Source organism: Carettochelys insculpta, chromosome 1, assembly GCF_033958435.1.
Source record: "Carettochelys insculpta isolate YL-2023 chromosome 1, ASM3395843v1, whole genome shotgun sequence".
Taxonomy (NCBI): Eukaryota; Metazoa; Chordata; order Testudines; family Carettochelyidae; genus Carettochelys; species Carettochelys insculpta.
This window is the reverse complement of record NC_134137.1, coordinates 10,932,456-10,957,053: the sequence shown is the minus strand read 5'-3', so window position 1 is coordinate 10,957,053 and position 24,598 is coordinate 10,932,456. Positions and strand designations below refer to the sequence as shown.

Here is a 24,598-nt window from a genome sequence, read left to right as displayed (position 1 = left end):
CCCCCAACTCTGACGGGAGGCGGAGGCGGAGGCGGAGGCAGGAGCTAGGCCGCCATGTTGGATCCGGGCAAGATGCCCTTGTCCCCAGTGTCTCCCTTCCCGGTGCTGCCTTGCTGTGCGGATAAGATGAGGGGGGAGAGGCCGGGCTGCTGGGCGAGAACCGGGGAAATGCGGGGCCCCGGGCCCGGCTGTAGGAGCCGGGGGGTCGGGCCGCTGCCCGTATCCAAGATGGCGGCCGTGACCTCGGCCGGGCGCGGAGAGGGCGGTGCGCTACGGGGGCGCGGCGGGGTCAGCTGCGCGCTTGGCGGGAGCGGGAAGCTCATAGGCCGCGCCTGGAGCTCACGGAGCGCGAGCGCCCGGTCCCAGCCGCCGCCATGCACGTCATCAAGCGAGGTGAGCGCCTCCCGCCCTCCCCAGCCGGGGGCCCAAGGGCTCGGGGCCGCGGCTCCCCCCCCATGTGGGGGCGCAACGGGCTCCCCTGGATCTCTTCCCCCATAATGGGGGCTCGATGGGCCGCCCCCGGCTCCTCACCCACTATTGGCGGGGGGGCTCGATGGGCCAGTCCCCCCCCCCCCTTCCTCCCCACCCCACTATTGGTGGAGAAGCTCGATGGGCCAGTCCCCCCCCCCTTCTTCCCCACCCCACTATTGGCGGGGGGGCTCGATGGGCCAGTCCCCCCCCCCCTTCCTCCCCACCCCAGTATTGGTGGAGAAGCTCGATGGGCCTGTCCCCCCCCCCCCCTTCCTCCCCACCCCACTATTGGTGGAGAAGCTCATGGGCCAGTTCCCCCCCCCCTTCCTCCCCACCCCACTGTTGGCGGGGGGGCTCGATGGGCCAGTCCCCCCCCTTCCTCCCCACCCCACTATTGGCCGGGGGGCTCGATGGGCCAGTCTCCCCCTCCTTCCTCCCCACCCCACTGTTGGCGGGGGGGGCTCGATGGGCCAGTCCGCTCTTTCCTCCCCACCCCAGTATTGGCGGAGGGGCTCGATGGGCCAGTCCCCCCATTCTCCCCACCCCACTATTGACGGGGGCGCTCGATGGGCTGCCCTCTTCCTTTCTCCTCACCCCAATATTGGCGTGCGGCTTGATGTGCTCAATCCCCCAGCTCCCCACCCCCATAGGGGGTAACTCATCAGATCTCCCCTGGACCCCTCTTCCAGTGGGGGAGCTCGATGATGCGGGCCCCTCAGAGTTTCCTGTGGAGTGCAGTGTTTCTACTTCTATGAGTCTTGTCCTGACCCTGAGCACCCCAGCTCCCCTCTCCTAGAGCGAGGACCCCATCCATGAGAGCAAGCCCATAGGACTGCCTCCGAGAGCAGCACTCTGCCTCACCTGATGGGTCTCCCTGCTACCTCTCTCTGCCGGGGGGGGCACCCACAGATCAGGCTGGGCACCCTGCCCTTGGGCTGTGGGACCCCCTGCATGTAATGCCAATCCCTATCCATCCCTTTGGTAATTTCCTCCACCTTGGAATGGGGGACCCTACAGATGGCACTGAGCCCCCTAGAGTGTGGGCCCCCATATGTAACACCAGCTCCATGGCCAAGTCCTGTCTGTTGACAAATGTGAGGACACCTACACACTGTGACTCTGGACCAATGTTCTGTCTACTTTCCCCCACATTCATGTGCAGAATAAATTTTGTTATGTGCACCCAGGCATGTGGAGATGTGTATCACAAATAGAAACACATACTGCTGGCTGTTTGTGGCTGTAGGCACTCTGCCAGTCAGCTAGACAGCATCTGAATCTCTCCTGAGTGGTCACCTAAGCACACAGCTGACAAAGCTTACAGGGATCTGCTTTGGACCCCTACTAATTTCCCTCTCCCTTAGTGACTCCACAGGTGACATTGAGTTCCCTTGGAGAGTGAGACCACCAATCTGCCTTGAATAGGGAACCTCATAGATGGGATCAATGATCATCTTTGGGCTGTGTTCTTCCAGTGCTGCTCACAGAACTGTAGAGGAGCGCTCCTGAAATGCTGTGGAGAGCACGGAGATACCTTGGCAGCCGTAGGTCATGGGGCAGTGCCAAGGTCTCCTGCTGGGTTTAGTTGTCTGTGTAATTTGTGCTGCTGTATAAAGGCCTATCTCTCTTTTCCTCCCTTCTCTTTTCCAAATGCCTGGTAGATGGGCGCCATGAGCGCGTCATGTTTGACAAGATCACTTCTCGGATCCAGAAGCTTTGCTATGGACTCAGTGTCGACTTTGTTGATCCTGTGAGTTGATTTGTACTCTCTCTCTCCTTTTATGGTGGTGACCATTGGAAAGTCACCATTTGTAATCAAGAACAACAAGAAGTCTTGTGGCACCTTACAGACTAGCAGATATTTTGGAGCATAAGATTTTGTGGGCAAAGACCCACTTCATCTGATGAAGTGGGTCTTTCCCCACAAAATCTTATGCTCCAAAATATCTGCTAGTCTATAAGATGCCACAAGACTTCTTGTTGTTCTCGAAGATACAGACTAACACGGCTACCTCTCTGACATTTGTAATCAGGTGCCTCTCAGTTATTTCCCCTTTTAGTGTAAGGAGCAATGTTTGCATGTCCCATATCCTTATTGTGAACTGTTGGCAAATGTTCCTTTTTTTAAATGGCAACAACTCTTTCCCTTTTCTGTAGACAGTAGGACCTCTGCTATGAACACCTCAAGAACATTTGTAACTCTGAACAAAACATTGTGGTTCTATTGAAAGTTTACAGCTGAACATTGAATATAGGTTTCAAACTACTGTGCTGAAGAAAAATGCTGCTTTCTCCTTTTTAGTAGCTTACATTTAATACAGTACTGTATTTTCTCTTTATTTTGGTGGGGAAGGGTGCGGGTCTCTGCTGCTGCTTGATGGCATACTATTACAAACAAGATGCATCTGGGTCTGTTGGCAACTCTGTTGCTCATAATTCTGAGGTTCTCCTGAAACTTAATTCTTTCCGAGATTTGTGTTTGGCTTTCTCTCCTTCACAGGTAGAAAGTGTCAGACAGATCTGTGTTTACCTTTTATAAATTCCTTCTGGTGGATCTTGCAAACATGGTTCAAAGTGAGTGTGTTCCTTGTGTTAGGATTCTCCTTGCCATTTCATCCTGAATATCTTGCTTCTCTTCATTAAAGTCACTTAACAATCACAATGCTTTTTTTAATAAGTCCTTTTTACAACTCTTTGTATGTGTCCGTACCAGTATGAAAGAGAGATATTAGTTCTTTTAAATTAAAACACAACAATGTTCTTCTAGTAGAAGTGAATAACCCTCTCTTAACAATGCCACTGCCCTATTCTTCTGCCCAGTTTAGGAATGGATATTGATCCTGATCCTTTATGCAGCTCCCCCCCAGTGCCCATACAGAGCCACACTAATATCCATGGGATTTTTCATGGTCATTTGTGTGGAGTAAATTACAGGATTAGGGCCATGGGTCACAAAGGCCCTGTCTACAAGTATGCCTGTAATGTACTTAGATTGCTGTCAGTGCAATGGAAATAAGCAGTATTTCTCACCCTGGTTCTGAAAAAACTTTACAAAGGTAGGAGAATCCCTGTTATCCCTGTTTTACAGTTGGAGAAACTGATGCACACTGAGGTGTGTTGTCTTGCTCTCAGACGGTAGCAGAGCAAGAAGTGAATCTAGACCTCTGGATCCTAGTGTAACACCCTGGTGACTTGTCTAATAATAATTAAGTTAGTATTATGTAACCATTATTATTGGTACTTTGACCGTGTTTAAGAGCCTGGTTATGGGCCATGGCACCTTTGTGCTAGGTGCTGTACAAACACAGAAAACACTACCCCATCACAGAGGATTTGCAATTGAACACCCTTGTGTGGAAATGACGGTGTGACGTACGCAGTGCATGTAAAAACTTCAAACATATATCCAAACTTATATATTAGACAAGACCCAAGACCCTCTTGGTTCAGTATCCTGTTGCTGACTGATTGATTTAAGAGTATAACATGAGTGGTAGCCAGTCAGGTGGCTCAGAGGATGATGCAGGAAACTCCCCAGCGGGAGGATGTAAGAGATTGGTTTAAACCCTGAAACGTGAAGTTTTATATCGTTTTCCAAACTCTCTTAGCATTAACTTATTTTTAGTGTAAGTGTAACAGATTACATGCCTGATGAAAAGTCAGAATGCTGTTTGGAGTTTGGAAATTCCTGAGCAAGTTCAGGTTTGGATATGGCATTCCTGCTTTTGTGCTACCACTTCACCAGGATATGTTAACATTTAGCAAGCTAACTGCATACAAAAACTTGCACCTGATCGAATGATTTCTGATCAAGTTGTCATTTCTGTACCTCTCCTTGTTCCCTTCCCCAAAACTGTCACAGATTTGTAGTATTTAAGCAATGGTGCTTTCCCTCTCTCACGGCAGCACAGTCTATAAATCACTTTATCTTCTGCTGTTAAAGGGAAGCGTATATTTATGTTTGCAAGAAAAGCTATTACAGTATGATGCCAGGCATTGTTAAAATGGGATTCTGTTGGACTGTTGCTGTAAAGATGGTATTGTCATTGTAACGTGGGTAGCTAATGTGCTGAATTCTGATTTCCCCAGGCTCAGATCACCATGAAGGTGATCCAAGGTCTATACAGTGGTGTTACCACAGTGGAGCTGGATACCCTGGCTGCTGAAACAGCTGCAACCCTCACTACCAAACACCCTGACTATGCCATCCTAGCAGCAAGGATTGCAGTCTCTAATTTGCACAAAGAAACAAAGAAAGTATTCAGTGGTGAGTGTGTCTGTGGGCACTTGAAAAACAACCTGTGCTCCGCTGTTGAGGAGGAAGCCAAAATGGGGCTTGGAGCATTACAGGAAACGACAATAGTAATCTTGTTCCAAAACTGGAACAGTTAAATATTGAGCCCATGTGTCTGAAGCATTTAGTTCTACTGATCACCTGGCTGATGAGTCCACAAAAGTGGGGGCATGTTGTGCATACTCTGAGAGAAAGTTTGAATAAGTAGTTTGCACACATTATGGAGAAAGCTTAGTTATTGCGCTTGTTAGAAGTGCTCCTCTAAATCGCTTCTGCTGGAGCATTTCACTATTAAAATCTGGATGTCTTCACTTTCTTCTCTCTCATTTATAAAATAGAAACAGCTATGTAAGGAGGAGAAGAGAACTAATTATGAAGTTACTATTAGCTTAGACCCATCTAGGTGTTTGACTACCACAGATACGTTATATTCCTATAATTTCTTTCAGAAGAGCAAAGTATGTTGTGGCTAACAGTTCTGGGTAGTAGATGTTCTCTGCCATTGGACAGGTAGGAGCACAACCAAACCTGTATTTTTGAAGTTACTTGGGCCATGACTACACTAGCATTCCCCTTTCGAAAGGGGGTGCTAATGAGCCACTTTGACAGATGCTTATGAGGCTCTGCCATGCATATGCAGTGCCTCATTAGCATAATGTTGGCTGTGCATTTTTCGAAAGTGCCGCTTTCAAAATACACGCCACTGGTGCAGACGGGGACCTTTCAAAAGGATCCGTGCACTTCAAAAGCCCCTTCTTCCCATTTGGTTTTGGGAAGAAGGGGCTTTTGAAATCCAGGTGGTCCTTTCAAAAGGCCCCTCTCTACACCATCAGCATGCGTTTTGAAAGCAGCACTTTTGAAATGCGCGCAGCCACCATTGTGCTAATGAGGCACTGAATATGCATGGAAGTACCTCATTATCATCCGCCGAAGTGGCTCATTAGCATCCCCCTTTCGAAAGGGGGGTAGTAGTGTAGCCACTGCCTTGATGTTTAACTAGGTCTGTGAGAAGTGGAGTGATCCAGGCATGTTAAATTGCAGTAATAAAAGCTTTTAGGTTGTGTAAATAAATGTCTGTGATGGCTTTTCTTTGACTTTTCTTTCCATTTACTTTGTAGATGTCATGGAAGATTTGTACAATTATATAAATCCTCATAATGGCAGACACTCACCAATGATCTCCAAGGAAACTCTAGACATTGTTTTGGCCAACAAAGATGTATGTAGCACTTCATGGGATCTTGCTCCTAAGATCCAGTAATCTATGTTCAGACATATTTTAAACTTCTAAATAAGAAAGTAAACTCTGCTGGTTATAGGACAAAATAGTCTCATGCTGATGTAAACAAACAGAAATGGTGACTGCTGTGTCTTGGGGAGCTTGTGGAGGAGAAGCAACATTTATAATTCTGACTACTAAAGGATAGTTCTGGTGCTGTTACGTTAACGATGTGTGTCCTGGAATGTCTAAGGCCTGTTGTTAGTTGGATAAAGAGCAGCTCTTAACTTAGTAAAATAACAATTTCCCAGTTTATTCTATAGCTAAGTCTTTCAAGAAGAGATATTAGTTTTGATACGTCTTTAAGTTTCTCTAATTCCATACATTCAAAGAACCAAAACCTGAACGTTGTTGTTCTGAATTTTTCTGTGTAAGGTATAAATAGGCTGTAGGTGCTGGGTGAGTAGAGCTAGAAGCCAGGATGTTGCTGCTAGAGGAATTTCATTAATATTTGGCATAATAAAATGCCTCAGCATGAAAACCAGAGGCATCAAATATGTAAAGAACTGTGGCTTTTGTAATGTGAAGCTGTGTGGGGTCTGATGTTAGGGGTAGGTGGTATTCTCAGTCTAAATGCTTAACCTGCCTCTGAATTGTTTCATCCTCAGCGCCTCAACTCTGCCATCATCTATGATAGAGACTTCTCCTACAACTACTTTGGCTTTAAGGTAAAGTACAGATTTCTTGTGAGAGTGAAGATTATTGTGAGGTTGTTAAGACTTTGAAAAGAAGAAAACCCCAAATCATCATATAATTGCTGCAGAAATTGAAAAGAAGACAGTGGTGAGACTGTAGTACTGCAAATGGCCTTCAGAAAACTGTCCAAACTGAACGAGCCATGTGTCTTCCTCTCACGCTTCTTAGCCAAGCTTTGTGTGTGGTGCTTGAGTAGTACACCAGTATTCTCTGAGAGCTTTGTTGTACCGTTTTTATCTACCACAGGAGTTTTTGGCAGACTAGAGACATTCATGCGCATTTTAATCCTTTACCTTTATTGGTTGGCCTTGGTACAGAGGGAATGGCAGCATTGCTGTATTTGCTCATGTGTTTAGTCCTCTGCATAGCCTGCTTTGGTAGGTAGGCTTGCATGCTCGACTGCTTGAGCTTGTGTTAACTGGGATTGGGAACAGGAAACAGGCCCAGCATAAACTGAAACTGCCAGTGAGATCTGGGGAGGGAGCAGGAAGGAAGGATGAAAGGTGTAGGACAAGCATGTCAAACATGCAGCCTGATTGAATTTTTTTGTGGGCTGTGATTACGTGGCCTTGAGCGCCCCCCACAACAGCTCCTGGCAGAGGGAGGTATGCAGCAGGGCTCAGTCTGCCCACACCTGTCTGGCCACTTGCCCATTTGTCCAGCCACTGCAAACTGTCCCCGCTCAGCTCCCACGCATCCGGTGTGGGCTGGTGGTGTCGCTTCACTCTGCAGGTAAACATTTAGCAGCTGTTGTGTGAGTGGTTGAGACTAGTGAGTTCTCACAAGGATTCAGGCAGTGGTGGTAGCAGTTGGTAAGAGCTGAGCCACAAAGATGTGACCAATTCTGGGCAGAGACAGAGACTGTGGGTAGTGCTGTTGTGGCTCAGTGATTTGCACAGTCACCCGCCTGCCCCTCCCTAGATCAGCCAGACAGGTATGAGGCCCATCCATCCCTCAGACACCCTGGTGGGGGCACAGTGCTGTGGCTAAAGCACCTGGGCTCCTCGGAGCAGGGTCTGAGCAGCTGCATTGCTGTGGTACCAATGCAATCCCCTCCCCCACAGCAGTGCTGGGCCACACGTGGCCATTCCTAACCTGAGTCTGGACCCCTCCCCCTGCCCCAGGAGCCTGCACTTTAGAAAAGCACCAGCCCCTTGAGATGCTTCATCCCCTTCTGGGTGCTGGGCAGGTGTAGGGTACCTCTGCCTTCTGGCCCTGTCTGGCCTACAGACCGTCGGTGGGTGAGATTAGTGGCTATGTTTGGTTATTCTTTTGCTCAGGACGTCTTCTGCTGAATGTGAAACATTGTCTCAAGACTTTATCGGACCTTTAAGAACAAAGGTGTTCTGGACACACTTAAGGTGTATGTTTTGTTTTAAGCTGGTGATAACCCTATGGGAGAGGTGCTGGGTATCAGCCCCTGGAAGCAATAGGCATCAGAGAAATCCATGAGAGACTAACTTTTTCTTATATGATCTTTTTTGACCAAGAAAATGCATATTTTGGCTCCATTCCTGCAAGCCAATCAAAATTAATATTAAATAATCAGTTTAAATTATTGTATTATATGAAACTATACCCAAAAATATTATAAAATATACCTGAAACATAATCTGTCATAATAAAGCATTATGACTTTCCAATGGAAGTACATTTTCTTTGGTGGCCCTCAAAGCTATTGGTTTTCGTTTGTGTGGCCTTCAGTAGCCTTCGAGTTTGATGTGTTTGGTGTAGGAGAGCAGTAGCCCTGGGGCAGTTGCAGCCCAGCACCTTTGTTTATAATGACTCTAAAGTCTGCAAAAGTGGGTGCTCTGTAGCTAAATTTTCTAGACAAATTGTCTGCAGAATTTCCCAGTATGGGGCTGCAGCCACTTTGACCTGTGCTGATGTATTACTAGTCCAGGGCAAAGATCTATTCCACTATAGCATTTGGGTTGTAAGTTCCTTGCAGCAGAAACACTGGATGCTGTGCCAGATTCTTCTTTGCATGTACTCTTCCTCATGGAGTAAACCAATCCAAACACATTAATTCTTCATATTCCAGATACAGACAGTTCCCCACTGTTTAGCTCAAGCTGCATAGCTGTCCTCTGCATGTTCTCCCATTCATCTCTGTGCCTTCTTCCATGCTGCCTCACAGACCCTTCTCCTAAAGCCAGTCTGCCTTGTATTTTTATCGCCGTATCAGCCCTTAAAATCCATTTCTTCAGGAAGCTGTTTAGGGTCCGTCCCTATGAAGTGCCCATTGAAATCTGTAAGAGCACAGGGTGCCTGGGCTTCATGGAATTGGACACTAAAGCCCCAGCTCCGTTCTCCTTGAAGCGCTAACAAAATCAGCTCCTCAAGTCAGAGCTGGACAGGGGAGAAATCCCCCACCCCCAATACTGAGATCCCTGTGGCATCCCCCTCCTGCCACGTGTGGTCTGAAGGAAAAGAAGCTTCAGGGAGGAGCCAGCCAGAATCTCGGGTTGGCAGAGAGCAGTGCAAGCAGAGACATGGAGGATGGTGGCAGTAATTTCTAAGCTTATGAATAGACATTCTGTCGCCTGTTCTAGTTGTTCCAGCTCCTTTCTCCACTCTCCCAGTGTCTTCCCCCTCAGTCTGTCTCCACACCTTGCCCTTCCTCCTCTTCCCTTACTTGTTTTCCCATTTACTTTACATTGTGAAATTAACATGCTTCCACCGTTGCATTGTCTGCCCTCTTTGTGTTATGCCCATTTCCCCTACCATTGTTTATTAGACTCAGGTTCAGTGACATTCTGCTATGTGTTTATTCAGTGTTCAGCACAACAAGGCCATGATCTTGGTTAGGCCTTAGGCACACACAACTGATGATGAGTATAAGAAAAAAATATATCGAGGGAATAGGTACTCTCTTCCTCTCAGCCGCTACTGAAACTATGGCGTAAAGGCAAATACTAAATCACACCATGCGATCGCTCTGTTAGCTGCACTCTGTCCGCATAGATTGCGGACTTATCAGGGCAGAGACCTTGCTGATGTGCGACGGCATGGCATCTAGCGTGCTGTATCGGTAACAGTGTTAAAGAATAGTGGAGACTGAGCCTGTGTGCACTGATTGATGCAGTTTTTAAATCAGCTGATAACTGAGGTGCTTTTCTTTTTTTAAAGACTCTAGAGCGCTCTTATCTGCTGAAAATCAATTCAAAAGGTAAGAAGTGACTGTTCCTGTTTAATGTACTCTCTGCTAGGGGCTGAATGGCGCTAGGTAGCTCCCTTCATAATTTACAATGTCTGTTACTTTCCAGGAGGGCACAGCATGGTTGTAATTTGCTTGTCCACATCAGAAAGGCTTTTTTCTTGTATGTTTCCCCCTCCATGCACACAAGCTCCCTATCCAAACATCTTTTAGTAAGAAATAAGCATCTCTTTCCATTGCTGCAGGAAGGCTCGCAGCTGTATTGAAAACATTAGTTACAGCGCCAGATTCAGTTTAGTTGAGTGTTTTGTTTTAAATAATGGCTGCATAAGGCACTTCATCCAGCACATAGAGCCTATTGTACAGAGACTACTCCTACACCAGGACACCCAGAAGATGTTCATTTCCAGCAGGCTGATACCAAGAAATTGGTGTGCAATAAATCCATTTGCAATCTTGCTCTTTGGTATTTTATTTTTTGCAATAGAGCTGAAGCTGCCATAGCTGGAACGCCATCAGTGGGAACTGTTGCATTGCCTTGTGCCTGAAATGTCATGGGCATCATAAATAAGCGACATTATTATTATTATTATCATGTGCCTAATATAATGAATCCCAGAAATGGTTAACCCGATTGCAGCCATGTGAGTAGAAATAAAAAAAAAAATTGGGGCTTAGAGTTCTAACTGTTCAGGCTTCTTCAGTGACATATTTTAGTCTCTCTTTTTGTATGATTCACGTCTGTCATAGCTGGCTCTAACTGGAATGCTTCTGTTCCTGTTCTCTCCCTTTTGGTGTCTAGTTGCTGAACGCCCCCAACACATGCTGATGAGAGTATCAGTGGGAATCCATAAAAATGACATTGATGCTGCGATTGAAACATACAACCTCCTGTCTGAGAAGTGGTTTACCCATGCATCTCCCACACTCTTCAATGCTGGCACCAACCGACCTCAGCTGTCCAGGTATCTCAGGATGCCAGGCATGGCTCATCTTCTGTGCAGAAGAGGGTGCTGGGTAGGAGATGCTTTTTGTTCAAATGAAATGTCTGTGAAAACTTTTTAAATGGACTGTTACACTTTGGTGACACCTCAGTAGATAATCTGTAATTGGTTAAATATGATCTAAAACATATTTTTGTGTAGATACAGAAAAAAAATCTTCTACCGAAGCTAAAGGCCAATAGAAGTATTTCCTCCACTATCTTTTTAATTTCTAAAATTTGTATTACTCCCTTCCCCTGCAGTGCATGAGAACCAAAAAGTGAAAATAACTAGAAACAACTATTATCTATTCATTGTCCAAGTTGAGATGCTAAAAATAACTGATTTTTTTAAAGTTTGTTTTAGTCTCCATGTTCCTTATAACTTAGCTTAAAGAAATGAGCTTTTAGAAAAGCCGTAATTAGCCTGAGAGAAGCATGCAATTTTTTTTAAAAAGTGAGAGCTTTACAATGCACTTCAAATTGCATCATACACTTCGCTTCGCATACTTGACCCCTAAACTGTTATTGACTGTCAGATAATCCTCCTGTGGGTTTCTGCACGTCTGGTGCAGTGGAGTTCAGTTTGATTTTGAATGTTCTGATGTCAACAATGTCTCTTTGTTTCCTTTCAGCTGTTTTCTGCTGTGTATGAAGGATGACAGCATTGAGGGAATCTATGACACTCTGAAGCATTGTGCGCTGATCTCTAAATCAGCTGGTGGAATTGGTGTTGCTGTGAGCTGTATCCGAGCCACTGGCAGCTACATTGCTGGTGTAAGTGTGTGAATGTCAGCCCATGTTGATTTATGCCCTCGGGTGTAACAGGAAATGTCTGTGTTTAAATCACATTGTCACATCAAGATTTCTGCTGCCATGCGGGTATACTGCAGGGGTAGGTACAGCTAACCGAGTAATGTAGACCTTATTTTTACGGTGGGAAGCTAGAGATTGCAGTATTCCTATTACAGTACTTTGGCTTCACATTGAGGACTGTTCATAAAGAAAAGTCAGACACAAGTCTGTTTTGTCAGATAATTACATGGCTTTTTACTAATTAATATCTGAAAGCAGGTACCTTAGGACTCAAACTTCTGGATTGCTCCATGGTATGCATGAGCAATAACACCTCTTGCAAGTCTCCAAATAATTCTTGGAGCATGTTAAAACAAAGTCTAAGCAAAGCACATTCAAAATGCAGCTTGCATAAACAAACGCTTGCTAGAGCCCTTGTTAGCTGACATTGCTACTTCCATGTTGTGTTTGAAAAATTAATTCTCTTGTAGCCAACTTTTATCTGCAATGGCGAGAAATGGCTTTTATGTTAAGGGTTGACATTTGCCTAAGCTCAGCCCCACAGATCAGTCAGCTTCCAGAGACTGATGGTTTTCATGTGTCTTGGCAGACAAATGGAAATTCCAATGGGCTTGTCCCAATGCTGAGAGTCTACAACAATACTGCTCGCTATGTGGATCAAGGTGGTAATAAGGTATGTCGTTTTCCAACAAGAAAGGAAGTGGGGGTCGGGGGCCTGTGGAAAAGTTGACCGTTAACTGATGGATTGGAGGAATGGTGCTTCATAACATATGCTATACAGTAGTATCCCATTCCCATCTCATGGGTATTTGGTTCTCTTTTCATCCCAAACTTCACAGTACAAATGTACCTTTCACTTTCTAGCCTCTGACAGGAGTCTCATAGGCCGTTGCTACACATGCCACTTTCTCCACAAGGGGCATGCTAATAAACGGCCTGAAATATGCTAAGGAGGTGTGCATGTGAATTCCTGATGCCTCATTAGCATAAGGTCACATGATTTGGAGTCCAGAAGAACCTGTTCCGGACTCCAAAACAGCGTGTAGAAGCATGGCCCCTGGGGGATCTTCCGGAAGGAGGTCCTTCTTCCAGGGGCCCCTTCTTCCTGCAAGTTTTCGGGAAGAAGGGGCCTCTGGAAGGAGGACCTCCTTCCGGAAGATCCCCCGGGGCTGCGCTGCTATGTGGTGGTTTGGAGTCCAGAAAAGCTTCTTCTGGACTCCAAATCATGTGACCTTATGCTAATGAGGCATCGGGAATTTACGTCCGCGTCTCATTAGCATATATCAGGCCATTTATTAGCATGTGTAGAAATGGCCATGGAGTTTAAGGCAGGCAGGGTTCACCGCTGTCTGTCACGGACCTGTCCCCAACACACTATTCAACAAATGAAATGAGACAAAAATATTACAGCTTATAGAACAGTCAACTAGTATGTAACACAGGCAAGAGAACAGGAGGGACTGAGGTCAGCAGTGCATGAGGCCTATGTGGTGGTAGGGAAATGATTAAGTGAGGTATATCCAGATAATCGTGGCAAGTGGCCCACACCCACACAGTACTGAGGAAGGCAGCCTGCCCAAGGTCACTGCCCATCTGACTTGGGGAGAAATTTCTCTCACCTAAATGTGGCAGCCCCTTAGCCTCTGAGCATGTGAACCAGAAGCATCTGAGAAAGCAAGAGTGTCTGGCGCCACCTCAGAGCACTGTCCCTCCTACCCCCAGCTGTGGCCATCCCTCATGGTTTAGAGGGTGGAGACAAAAATTCTCCCAGAATATACTGGCACGTGGGGGAAGTGGGGGCAAGAAAGGGAGAAGTAAATCCCTTCCTGACCCTGCAGGTGGCTAGCTGAAACGCTGGAGTGTGAGCTTTAGGAGCATAAGACAGAAACCAAAGGTAACCCCAAGACTGTTGAAATCTGTCCCTTGTCATCACAAGCAACCACATCATATTGTGATACTCTTATATTTGTCCAGCTCTTTCCAAACTAATTAAGTTGTTGGCCCTCACAACTTCTGGGAAGTTGCAAGTTCTGTTTCTGTAAAACTCCCACTTCTGTAATGTCAGGCTCTTCCACGTGTTCATAAATAGTTCTTGGAGTGCCTTGCATTGAATTCTAATCTAAAATTATCTCCAAAGAGACATGCGAAAAATGAAGCATGCCACAAGTAGTTCAGAAGCCAGGAGAAAGTTTGACCAGGAGAAGAAGTCTTTCCTATGCCAAGCTTTTGTTGAGCACCAGAGTTGGGGAATTTCAAAGTCTATGTCCCTATTGACTGAGAACACCATTGTCTGGGGCCCAATCCATGTAGGATCTGTGTACGCGCAGTTGGGGTCAGTGTTTACACAACAGCAGTGTAATTATCACTTGCACTCCCACGCATTGTGCCTGTGTGTCTGGTTCTGATTTTGGCTGTATTTTGTCTGGCAGAGACCTGGTGCCTTTGCCATCTACCTGGAGCCATGGCACTTGGACATTTTTGAGTTTCTCGACCTGAAGAAGAACACTGGGAAGGAGGAGCAGCGTGCCAGGGACCTGTTCTTTGCTCTCTGGATTCCCGATCTTTTCATGAAACGGGTAGAGACGAACCAGGTGAAGTGTGTTGGTGCAGGACTGAGTCGGTTCATGGAGCAGTAGCATTTTCCCAGAGGCTGCAGAATGACACTGGGGTGGAATATGAGATATGCTGTAGACCTGTCTTCCTAGCACCAAAAGAACCACTTAAACAGCTACTGCAGAGCTGCTTAACTAGGCAGATAATCTACAGATTGCTTTGGTTGAGCTGCAGGGTGCTGTTTGGACCACCTCACTTCTTCATGTCACCTCAGAGCACTGTTTGTTCTCACACTTCTCTCAGATTATTAATTTTAAACATCTGGAAATTGGGTTTGAATGCTGAAAGACTGCAGGAAGGGAAACATCAGACTTTGCTTGATAGACAGCCCCTCTTCTGGCTAGGCCCGTGGCTTCGGGAGGGCTTTGTGTTGACTAACGACTCATTTAGGACTGAATATTACCCTTCAAGTGCGGGCTTCAGTTTATCTAAAATCAGCTAATCATTTATCTCCTGCTGTTCAGCATAACCTTTTCCCTCCTCTGAAATTGTAGGTGAGTCCTGGAGATAGGATTCCTAAGGATCTTCTCTGTCTTTTTTCTCTCTTTCATAGGACTGGTCCTTGATGTGTCCTAATGAGTGCCCTGGCCTAGATGAGGTTTGGGGAGAGGAGTTTGAGAAACTGTATGAGAGGTATGTAGAAGGCATGGAATTCTGAGCCATGTTAATGTTCAGCACCTCCCACTCAGGGAGTCACCATTCCTGGTTATTATGGGTGACTCTCACTGTATCTGGTAACTTAGAGCCAAACTTCAGGAAAACGCTGCTGTTATAACACGCCCCTCTGAGTTCTGTTTATGGGGCTACCACTGAGGATGGAGAGAGGGGATGTCTGTCTACCCCAGGTTGTGAAATTCTGTGCAAGACAAGGACATGCAATGAGCAATGATCTCAGTTTATTAAAGATGAACAGATAGAAATTTCAGCAAGGGTTTGGTGGCTTCATGTTGCACTAGCCTCATCTGTTGTCTGCACTGCAGAAGAGAATACACCTGATAGGCTTCGTGCACCCAGTGGGAGGAAGAAGTGTCCGTCCTGCTCCTAGATAACGTGACTGGCCAGTTCTGACATGGTTTGGACCACAAGTGGAAGGATCTGGCCACCCAGTGAAGGCATCACTGTTAGGAAGTCAGCCCCTTTCACTCACTGTTTGTTGAGCCTAGAGAAATAAACACTAAACAAGCACTTGCTTTGTTTATAGTTACGAGAAGCAGGGCCGTGTCCGCAAGGTGGTGAAAGCCCAGCAGCTCTGGTACGCTATCATAGAATCTCAGACGGAGACCGGAACCCCTTACATGCTGTACAAGGACTCTTGTAATAGGAAGAGCAACCAGCAGAACCTGGGAACCATCAAGTGCAGCAACTTGTGCACAGAAATAGTGGAGTATACCAGCAAAGATGAGGTGGGTGGGGACATGGGATTTCCAGTGAGAAGCTCTGTTGTGCCTGGGTCGGGCATTCAGAATACCAGTCTGTCTTCTACCTTGAGAAAGGGGAAGGTTTGTCTTTATGGGTTCTTACTGTTGGCCTGATTTTCATCCTACCCCTGGGATTCTGGGAGTCATGGCTGGCGGGGCTTCAAGAATGGGAAACTGCCTGCCATGGTGACTTTAGGAAGCCGCGGCGTGTGTATATGGCTTTTACATGGGCTGGTCGTGTTTCTCTATGAGAGTGGGTATAAGCGCCTGGGGGGAAGTGCACCTGCCCATAGCTGCCGCGAGGACAGGTGGAGCTTGTGGTCACGATGTGGGGTGGGAATTAAAGTGGTGCTTTGGTGAAGCTTTTGCATTTTGTTTTCTGGGGGGGTCAAGATGGACTTATTACTGAAACCTCCAGAATCTTGGAGTAAAGTGTGGCCTGAAAAAGGATACTAAATAACTGAGCTACACGTCTAGCTGTCTGCTTTCTGTCCCTTGAATGGGGAATAGCTGCTCTGGGCACTAGGGGAGCAGAGTCTCCCGCAAAGCTGAAAAAGGAAACCAGCATCAGGCTCGGTTTTGGACGTTGCCAGTGTAACACCACGCCCCCCCAGCAGGTTGTCAGCATTAGGGTTGTCTAATCTAAAACCACTAGATTAAAAAGCAGGAACCTCTGTTGCCTGCACTAAAGAAAACAACCACTGTGGAAACGGGTTACACTAGGAATTAATGCTTTGATCCTTCTGGACAATAAGCAAGGAGAGGCTGCCTGCATACCCCTGACCCAGCAGCACAGTTGGTGCTGGGATCTGCCTGCATACCCCTGACCCAGCAGGACATGTTGTGGCAGAGTGAGGTGATAGAGAAGTGATGGGGGATCAGCATCTGGAAGGCCAGGAGAGACTTTTGGCATGTGAAATGAGCAGAACTTCCAGAGTGTTGGGGGATATCAACAAACTTACTGGGATTCTTCCACCTTTTGCGCCCTCTCAGTATAGGGCTAAATGAGCTAGAGAGCTGTTCCCCTATGTCATTCCCTGTGTTCCTACAGAGGTCAGGGGTCTTTGGGCAATCTGTGTACTTGCAAGTTATTACTTTGGGCACAGGGCTGGACTCGACCTCCAGAGGTCTCTTCCAGACCCAGGATTCTATTCTTACATGGAGTACATAAGATGAATCAGACGTTCTTTCTCCCCTGGTTGCACCGACCTGTGTATTTCGCCTCCCTGTGTTCATTTCCTCTGGGTAGAGCACATGCTCTGGGGGCTGGGACTCTGTTAGTTTCTTGAATTGCTCACTGTTGGCTGACACTTGTGCTCCTGCTTTGGTTCCAGGTTGCAGTTTGTAACTTGGCTTCCATAGCCCTCAACATGTATGTCACGTTGGAGCATACGTACGATTTCAAGAAGCTGGCTGATGTCACCAAAGTCATAGTCCGAAACTTGAACAAAATTATTGACATCAACTTCTACCCTGTGCCAGAGGTAAGGGGGAGGGTGTTGCTAGAGTGGGGTGGAGAGGGCTGTGCAAGGAGTCTGGGAACAAGGGAGGTGCTATTGTACAGCTGGCTGGATTAAGCTTTAAACAAAATTCACCCTGTTTTTGCATATTATAAAATTATCTGAGTTCCCAATGTAAGTACTGGGTGCTGCAAATAGAACTGGTAGTAAAACACTCCACCTGCCCCTGCAGCAAGTCCGTCATTGGTAGCCTGGCTCAGTACCCTGCAAGTTGGTTAATTGCAGCTGTGAAGGAGTCTTAATTGGAGCAGATTCCAGAGGGGTAGATCCTCCCCTAAGAATGCTGTGCGTGGCTTACAGTAGGACAGAGCTTAGGTCAGAGGAACTGGGAGGACATTCCCTGCATGGGGCAGCGTGAAGATGATCAAAGGAGGGTGAGATTGGCTGCCTTGGTGGGCGGGGCAGTGAGAGACCATTGCCAAGATCCAGTCTGGTGTGGGAGTTGCATAAGGCTTAGAAGGGAAGAATGAGAGCCAAGCTTCTCAGAAGCAGCTAGTGATTTTTGGGTATTCAGCTGGAGTCTCCTAAATAGGCTTGGTTTTCTGGAAGTGCTGAGCACCTGTGCTCAGAGTACTGGGCTCCTGTAAGGGATACTTATCGCTCTGGGAAGGGCATGGATGGTTCGTGTCCTCATCTTCACGGCCCTATTTAACGTTAGATAACAAAGACTAAAGGGAGCAAAAGAGGGTTTCTTTGCCCAGACTGATAGACAGGAAGGGAAAAGTTAGAGGCTGTTTGCTGTGAATTCTACAGGCTGGGGGCTGCAGGAGTGAGTGGATATGTTGTCAGGCTCACATGATTCTGATTCCTGACTTACATTGTCCTCCTCACTCCAACATAGGCTGAGGTCTCCAACAAACGCCATCGGCCCATTGGCATTGGAGTGCAAGGCCTGGCAGATGCATTCATCCTGATGAGATACCCCTTTGAAAGCCCTGAGGCCCAGTTGCTGAACCAACAGATCTTTGAGACCATTTATTACGGTGCTTTGGAATCCAGCTGCGAACTTGCCAAAGAGTATGGGCCATATGAAACTTACGAAGGCAGCCCTGTCAGCAAAGGTGTAAGTAACAGCATCAGATCTCCAATAGAGCAGTTAGCATGAAGGCACTTAAAGTGTTGGGCTGAGTAATCACTAGGATCCGTTGGTGAATACAGGATGAGGAATGTCAGCAGAATTCCAATCAAGCTTCTTAACTCTCTGGTGCCTCTGTTATTGTAGATCCTTCAGTATGACATGTGGAACGTCACCCCTACTGATCTGTGGGATTGGAAGGCTTTAAAGGAGAAGATTGCCAAGTGAGTAAATGCCCCTTGCTAATATTCTCCGTCTTTGTTAGATGCAAACATCATCTCGTGATGGTGGAGACTGCAGTTTTAATGACCTGAAATTTGCCAGCTTCTTTTGAGAAAGGTTGCCTAAAAATGGCACCAGCTTAATCAACTGATCATCTCCTATTGCCAAGTGTTTTCGTGTACAGTAGACCCCCGAGACATGCACACTCAAGTTGTGTATATCTCAGGTTAATGCAACTGAGCGGCAGGGAGCTGGTGCCAGCTCCCTGGCTCCTGTAAGGGGCAGTAACCGAGGCTGCCGCCACTGACAGGTGAAGTTTCCCCGCTCCTGTCAGTGGTGGCAGCTGAGATGCTGCTGCTGACAGGAGCTGAGAAACGGCTCTTGTCGGGGGTGTCAGCGCAGTTCTTCCGACCCCTGACGGGGGCAGCAGCTGCTCCTGTCCTTGGCTGCTGCCACTAGTCAGGCTCTCAGCTGCCACAACTGATAAGAGTGGGAAAACTGACCAGGGCAGCAGTCCTGGTTACTTTCCTGGCTCCAGCAAGCAGAGGGGAGCTGCTGCCCATGTCTGTTTCCTGGCCTCCCCCAGATTGCCCAACATTTGAGTTACATGGTAGAAGCAAGCTGGGGGTCTACTGTACCTTATCCCACTCACCCTGGTGATCCAGGGCAGAGAAGACTGAGGGGGGGCTAGGCTTTTCTGGTTTGTCCATTGCTCATAGAATTGTTTGTTCCAATCCAGTGGCTTTACAGGTCACTTGGTTTGCAATGAGGGAAAGAACCCATTCTGGCTGGGTTTTCTGGCTGTCAGGGAAACAAGCCATCTGAGCTGAGCTCATGGGATCCCGGAGTCATGGAGAGACAAATGAGAAGCTTTAATATTCACTTGCAGGGATTTAATTTTTAGGTTTCCCTAAAAGGTGAGACAGGTGAGAGATGTTTGCGCTGCTTGGTTGTCAGAAAGGCTCACCATTTTGAAGGCTTTTTCACTTTTATTTGGAGGTGCTTGTGAACATCTTGTAACCAAGTTTTTAGGAGGAGAACTCTGTATAGCCACTTGTGGTGAAGAGGCTGTATTTTCATGCAGCACTCGTTTGTTGGTCCACCTTGACCTCTTCCCCATGCCCGAGCCACTTGGGGAGCTCTGCGGAGGAGGAAGATAGCTCAGTATTCACCCACAAGCACTCTGAAGAGTCTTGGTAACATAATGCTGCAGCTGTGTGAAGGGTTTCTGGTCAGACGGTTGATATCTGGAGGACAGAATTCAGGGGGCCCCAGAGGAGTTAGAAAGGGCACTGTTGAATTTGCCCTTGTTATATGTATGACATGGTTCTGTGCTCTGGCCCGTGATTCTCCTCTTTTTAAACTCTGCTTAGGGTTGTGCTTTCTGATGGGATTCATCTTACAATTGCTGGTATCTTTCTCTGCTTAGCTGAAGCTTTAACCTCTGGCTGTCCTTGTCTCTCTGCACTAGGTATGGTGTTAGAAACAGCCTACTCCTTTCTCCAATGCCAACTGCTTCTACTGCTCAGATATTGGGCAACAATGAGTCCATTGAGCCCTACACCAGTAACATCTACACGCGCAGAGTCCTCTCAGGAGAGTTTCAGGTAAGGAGGATGGGATAGATATGGCAAACGGTTTTTAACCAGGCAGGCTTTTGACAGCCAGCAGTGCTCAGTAAGACAGAGACAGAACATTGTATTAATCAATTTATTTAGCCCTATATGTCCCTCTCCCATGTAGAACCATGCCAGGGAAGACAAAGCTCAAATGTTCAGCCATGGTGTGTAACTTGACTGCCTCAAGATATGCTTACAGTGCTTTTGTTACATGTTAAAAAGTTCCTAACTGTGAAGGAGAAGGCTCTTGTGAGAACTCAGTGTTCCCTGTGGGAGTGATAGACAAAAGAGGGATGTGAAAAAGACACCCAAGCCTTAGGTAACGTTCAGAGGCCACAGTGCTCAGCACAGAAGTATCAGGAGGAAAGGTTTCCATGTGTCACTAGTGCGTATTGACAAGATGTGATAATGTGCAAAAGCCAGGGGACTGGTCATGCCTCAGGAGGGGGCAGGGATAAATTAAAGAAGAGATTTAGTGGTTGATTAAGGGGAAAATCCTGGCAAAGGGGGTAGCTTCTTCGAGTGCAAGGTTGGGTTCGGTCACTTTTTGGTGACCCCCACCATGTTGGTGGGGACTGCACCTACAAGGAGAGTTATTCCTGCCATAAGACAGGCAGTGGGTTAAGTGAGCACCCTGTTCTGTTCTTCCCCGCACTTCTAACGGGCTCCGCACTCTGCAGATTGTGAATCCGCACTTGTTGAAAGATCTGACGGAGAGAGGCTTGTGGAATGAGGAGATGAAAAACCAAATCATTGCTCACAGTGGCTCTGTCCAGGTATGTGTGAGGAGTTGAGCTTAATATGCCAGTGACAGCAGCAGGACAAGCGCTGCCAAGACTGGCACATGCGCTTGAGAGGGAGGGTGGGCCCTGCCACACAAGGTGTGTGTCACACTGCTCTGCCTTGCAGCTTCTCTCTCGGCGGGAGGGCTGGGCTGCTTCATGCTGGCTGTGACAGAGTGGGGTGCCTCTGTGAAACATGAGACAGCTTTTCTAATCACTATGGTAACTTGCAGGCTTCCATTGATTGGACTCTTTTGTGCTCAAGAGCTGCCTGTGTCCCAAGTGGATGGGTTGTTCGTCCTAAGCTGTCCCAAAGAATGTTAGTCTGTTTAGTTGTGTGTGTAAAAGGGATAAACATCCATCAACAAATAGACATAAAACAAGAACCTGCTGTGTAAATGTTGGTACCCATCCATGAAAAACAAAGGAGTCTGTATGGGCTCAGTGACTTATGTCTTTCTGCTTGTTAAGTTTTTCCCTGTAACATGCATCGGGTAAATGGCCTGCTAATAAAACACCTTTCTTTTGCCCTGAGTTGGGAGCGTAACAGTGACTAGTTCATCTCCCTTTCTTGTCCTGATTGGCTAAGGGGTTCTTCCTTAGAACCCTGCCTGAACAGAGCCTTTTCCCTTAAATTATCCCCAAAAGGAAGCTGCCTCCTTTTTATGACAGCTAAGTGCCCATTGAAGGACCTACTTTGACAGATTATTTGGGGTGAGTAATGCTTGGCTCTAACATTTAGTGTTCAGTTTCAGTGTGGTTTGGTTTTAGCCAGAGTAGCTTGTTACAGGTTGCCATTATTACGTGGCTATGAAGGGGGTCATTGGGAATGTTGCCTAGTAACCAGTCCTGTTCCTTTCAGAACATCCCAGAGATCCCAGATGACTTGAAGCAGCTCTATAAGACGGTCTGGGAAATTTCCCAGAAGACCATCCTAAAAATGGCAGCTGACAGAGGCGCTTTCATTGATCAGAGCCAGTCCCTCAACATCCACATTGCAGAGCCCAACTATGGCAAACTCACCAGTATGCATTTCTATGGCTGGAAGCAGGTATGTTGAGGGGATGGGAAGGAGGAGGGGGTAGGAAGAGGATACAAGAGTCTGCTTACTAGCTGTTAGTATTTGGGTTAACACATACTGTCACTAAATATTGGCTCCTGTGGTTCTTAGGGGGGAAAAAAAAAGTCTGTTTCCCTTTCATAGCCCTAAGCGATATCTTTCTTCCTCTGAGGCCTGGCTTACACTAAAAACTAAAATCAGTCCAGCTACATCACCCACGGGTGGGAAGAAGCCACACCCCAAGCCATGTAGTTAAGCTAGACTGGCCATGACTAATGAGCCTTTTAATTTTCTCTACCCATGTGCAGAATAAATTTTATGTGCCCCAAGGCATGTGTGGAGGTGCACTTCCAGTGACGTACATGCTGGTGGTTGCGGTGCTCTGCTGATCAGCTGGGCAGCATCTGAATCTCTCCTGGGCAGCCATCCAAGCACTCAGTTTGCAAGGAACACTGCCCTGATGTTGACGTAGTACTGTCTACAAAGTAATTCTTCCATCAGCCTAGCTGCTTCCTCTTGGGGACAAGGGAGAATCTGCACTGACAGGAGAACCCCCCCCCTCGGTAAAAGTAGTACCTATGCTGAAGCAGTACTGTGGTGCAGCTGCAATGTTTCAAGTGTAGACAGGCCCCAAGGATAAAGGACTGGGTGGTTTGGGGCACTCCAAGCATTGGTGCTATCTATGGATCCCATCATTGTAGCCATACATCATTAGCTAATTCTTTGAGGTGGGTGTGTGCTGTTGGGGAGCCATTAACAAAAGCATCTGCTTGAGTTTGAGGAGGTGTGTCCTGGTAGGCAGAACTCAACGTGAGCTCCAGTATGTTATGACTACCTGACTCCTGTGTTCTTGCTCTGCAGGGTCTGAAGACGGGGATGTACTATTTAAGGACAAAACCAGCAGCCAAGCCCATCCAGTTCACCCTGGACAAGGAGAAGCTCAAAGAGAGAGAGAAGGCCTCCAGGGAGGAGGAGGAGAAAGAGCGGAACAAAGCAGCCATGGTGTGTTCCCTGGAGAACAGAGATGAATGCCTGATGTGCGGCTCTTAACTCACCTGCCCTTTGATGCCAGCACAACTGCTTCATCTGGCTTTATTTCTTCTAGGGTAGATAGATAGGTCTAGTTTTAATTCAATATATAAGGTCTTGTTAGGACTCTGATGAGGGGCAGTCAAGGAATTGTGTGCAGTGCTTTTCCCATCCCTGGGTTGGGGTCTGTACACACAAGTGCATATATGGCACATAAGTTCATATGAATCCCTTTTGCAACTTAGCTTCCTGGAAACTTAAGAGCTTTTGTATAGTTTTGCATTATCTACTGTAGATAGAATTTCTCTAAATGTGGACAGGAAAAAGGCTGGGACTTGTGAAGCCTAACTGCATGCCCTAACCACTGGGCCCCCCTTCCTCTCGATGCTGCTTAATCCTCATGTTCTGCGCTGTTGGTGAAACGCTTGGAGTTAGGCATCAAGGAAGTGCCATAAAGCTTGTAATGGAAACACCAGTGTTGCCCAGACCTCCTGTTAAGTAAATCCAATATTGTGAAGCCACTGTGGGTGCTGTCATTTCCTCTTATCTCTGTGTTGCTGTCCTATCCCTGCACCTTTCCTATGTTCTCTTGTTGCTTAATATAGATTATGTTCCTGTAAGTACACGTGGTCAGCATTTTCATCATCTGAAGGTACCATTGTGCTCATTTAGTTTAACCTCTTACTCAGTTTAACCCATTATTTCTGTTGGAGCTCTCGCATCACTGTTAGAAAAGCATCTGTTATCTACAGAAACTGCAAATCAGGGCAACACGATGTCCATACTCTCATGGTAAAAAATTTGCACTTATATATAGTCTTTCCATGTTGTCGTGTATATACTAGGTATGATAATAGAGTTGTCCCTATGGAGAACAGCTCCTTGGCCACATCTCTTCTGGGCTTTTACATAAGGCATTGGAATTAATGGACACCTGACTTGCTCGGGCAATGTGGTTATGACATGCTGCAAGTAAACTGCTGCTGGGGCTTCATTATGCACCTGCTCAGTTTATCATTTAACTGCAAAAACTCTTTTGAAGATCCTTACCACATGTTCAGATTCCGTTCTCCCACTCTTCTTGGCTGAATGCTAAAGGAGCGCTCAAGGGAGATAAGGCCAATTCAGAGAAAATGGGTTCTTTGCATCAGTCTTCGTGGCCAAAGACGTGAGGGACATTCCCAAACCAGAGGCAGTTTTGTAGATGACAGTTATGAGGAATTGTCCCAGATGTCATTACTAGGAAATTTGGTCCGAAATCTCCTTTAATAAGTCACCAGCATCAGATGGTCTCCACTCAAGAGTTAGGAAGGAGTTCAAATGATGACTGGAGTGAAGGTTAACTAACATGGTGTCAGTTTTTAAAAAAGACTCAAGAGGTGATCCTGACTGTTACAGGCTGGTGAGCCTACTTTCAGTACTGGCAAATTGCTTTAAATATACAGTAGGGTCTCAACATTTGCGAGGGTTCTGTGTTGAGAACCCTTGTCAATGTTGAATTTTGTGAATATGGCAACCACCGGCACTCCCTGCCTGGAGCCCGGCTGCCAGTGCTCCTGCCC

The 24,598-nt window shown here is 46.8% G+C and overlaps 1 protein-coding gene across 1 annotated transcript; it reads left to right on the top strand.

Moving 5' to 3' along the window:
- Positions 1-289: 289 nt before the first annotated feature.
- RRM1 (ribonucleotide reductase catalytic subunit M1) lies at positions 290-23,656 on the top strand. Its single transcript, XM_074980452.1, has 19 exons — positions 290-393; positions 2,133-2,221; positions 4,561-4,738; positions 5,884-5,984; positions 6,653-6,712; positions 9,873-9,912; positions 10,703-10,865; positions 11,518-11,659; positions 12,288-12,371; positions 14,128-14,289; positions 14,865-14,944; positions 15,513-15,714; positions 17,064-17,213; positions 18,091-18,312; positions 18,472-18,548; positions 20,018-20,153; positions 20,846-20,941; positions 21,810-21,998; positions 22,869-23,656. Exons 1-19 carry the CDS (start codon positions 375-377, stop codon positions 23,055-23,057), a joined length of 2,379 nt encoding a protein of 792 aa, XP_074836553.1. The 5' UTR covers positions 290-374; the 3' UTR covers positions 23,058-23,656.
- Positions 23,657-24,598: the final 942 nt, after the last annotated feature.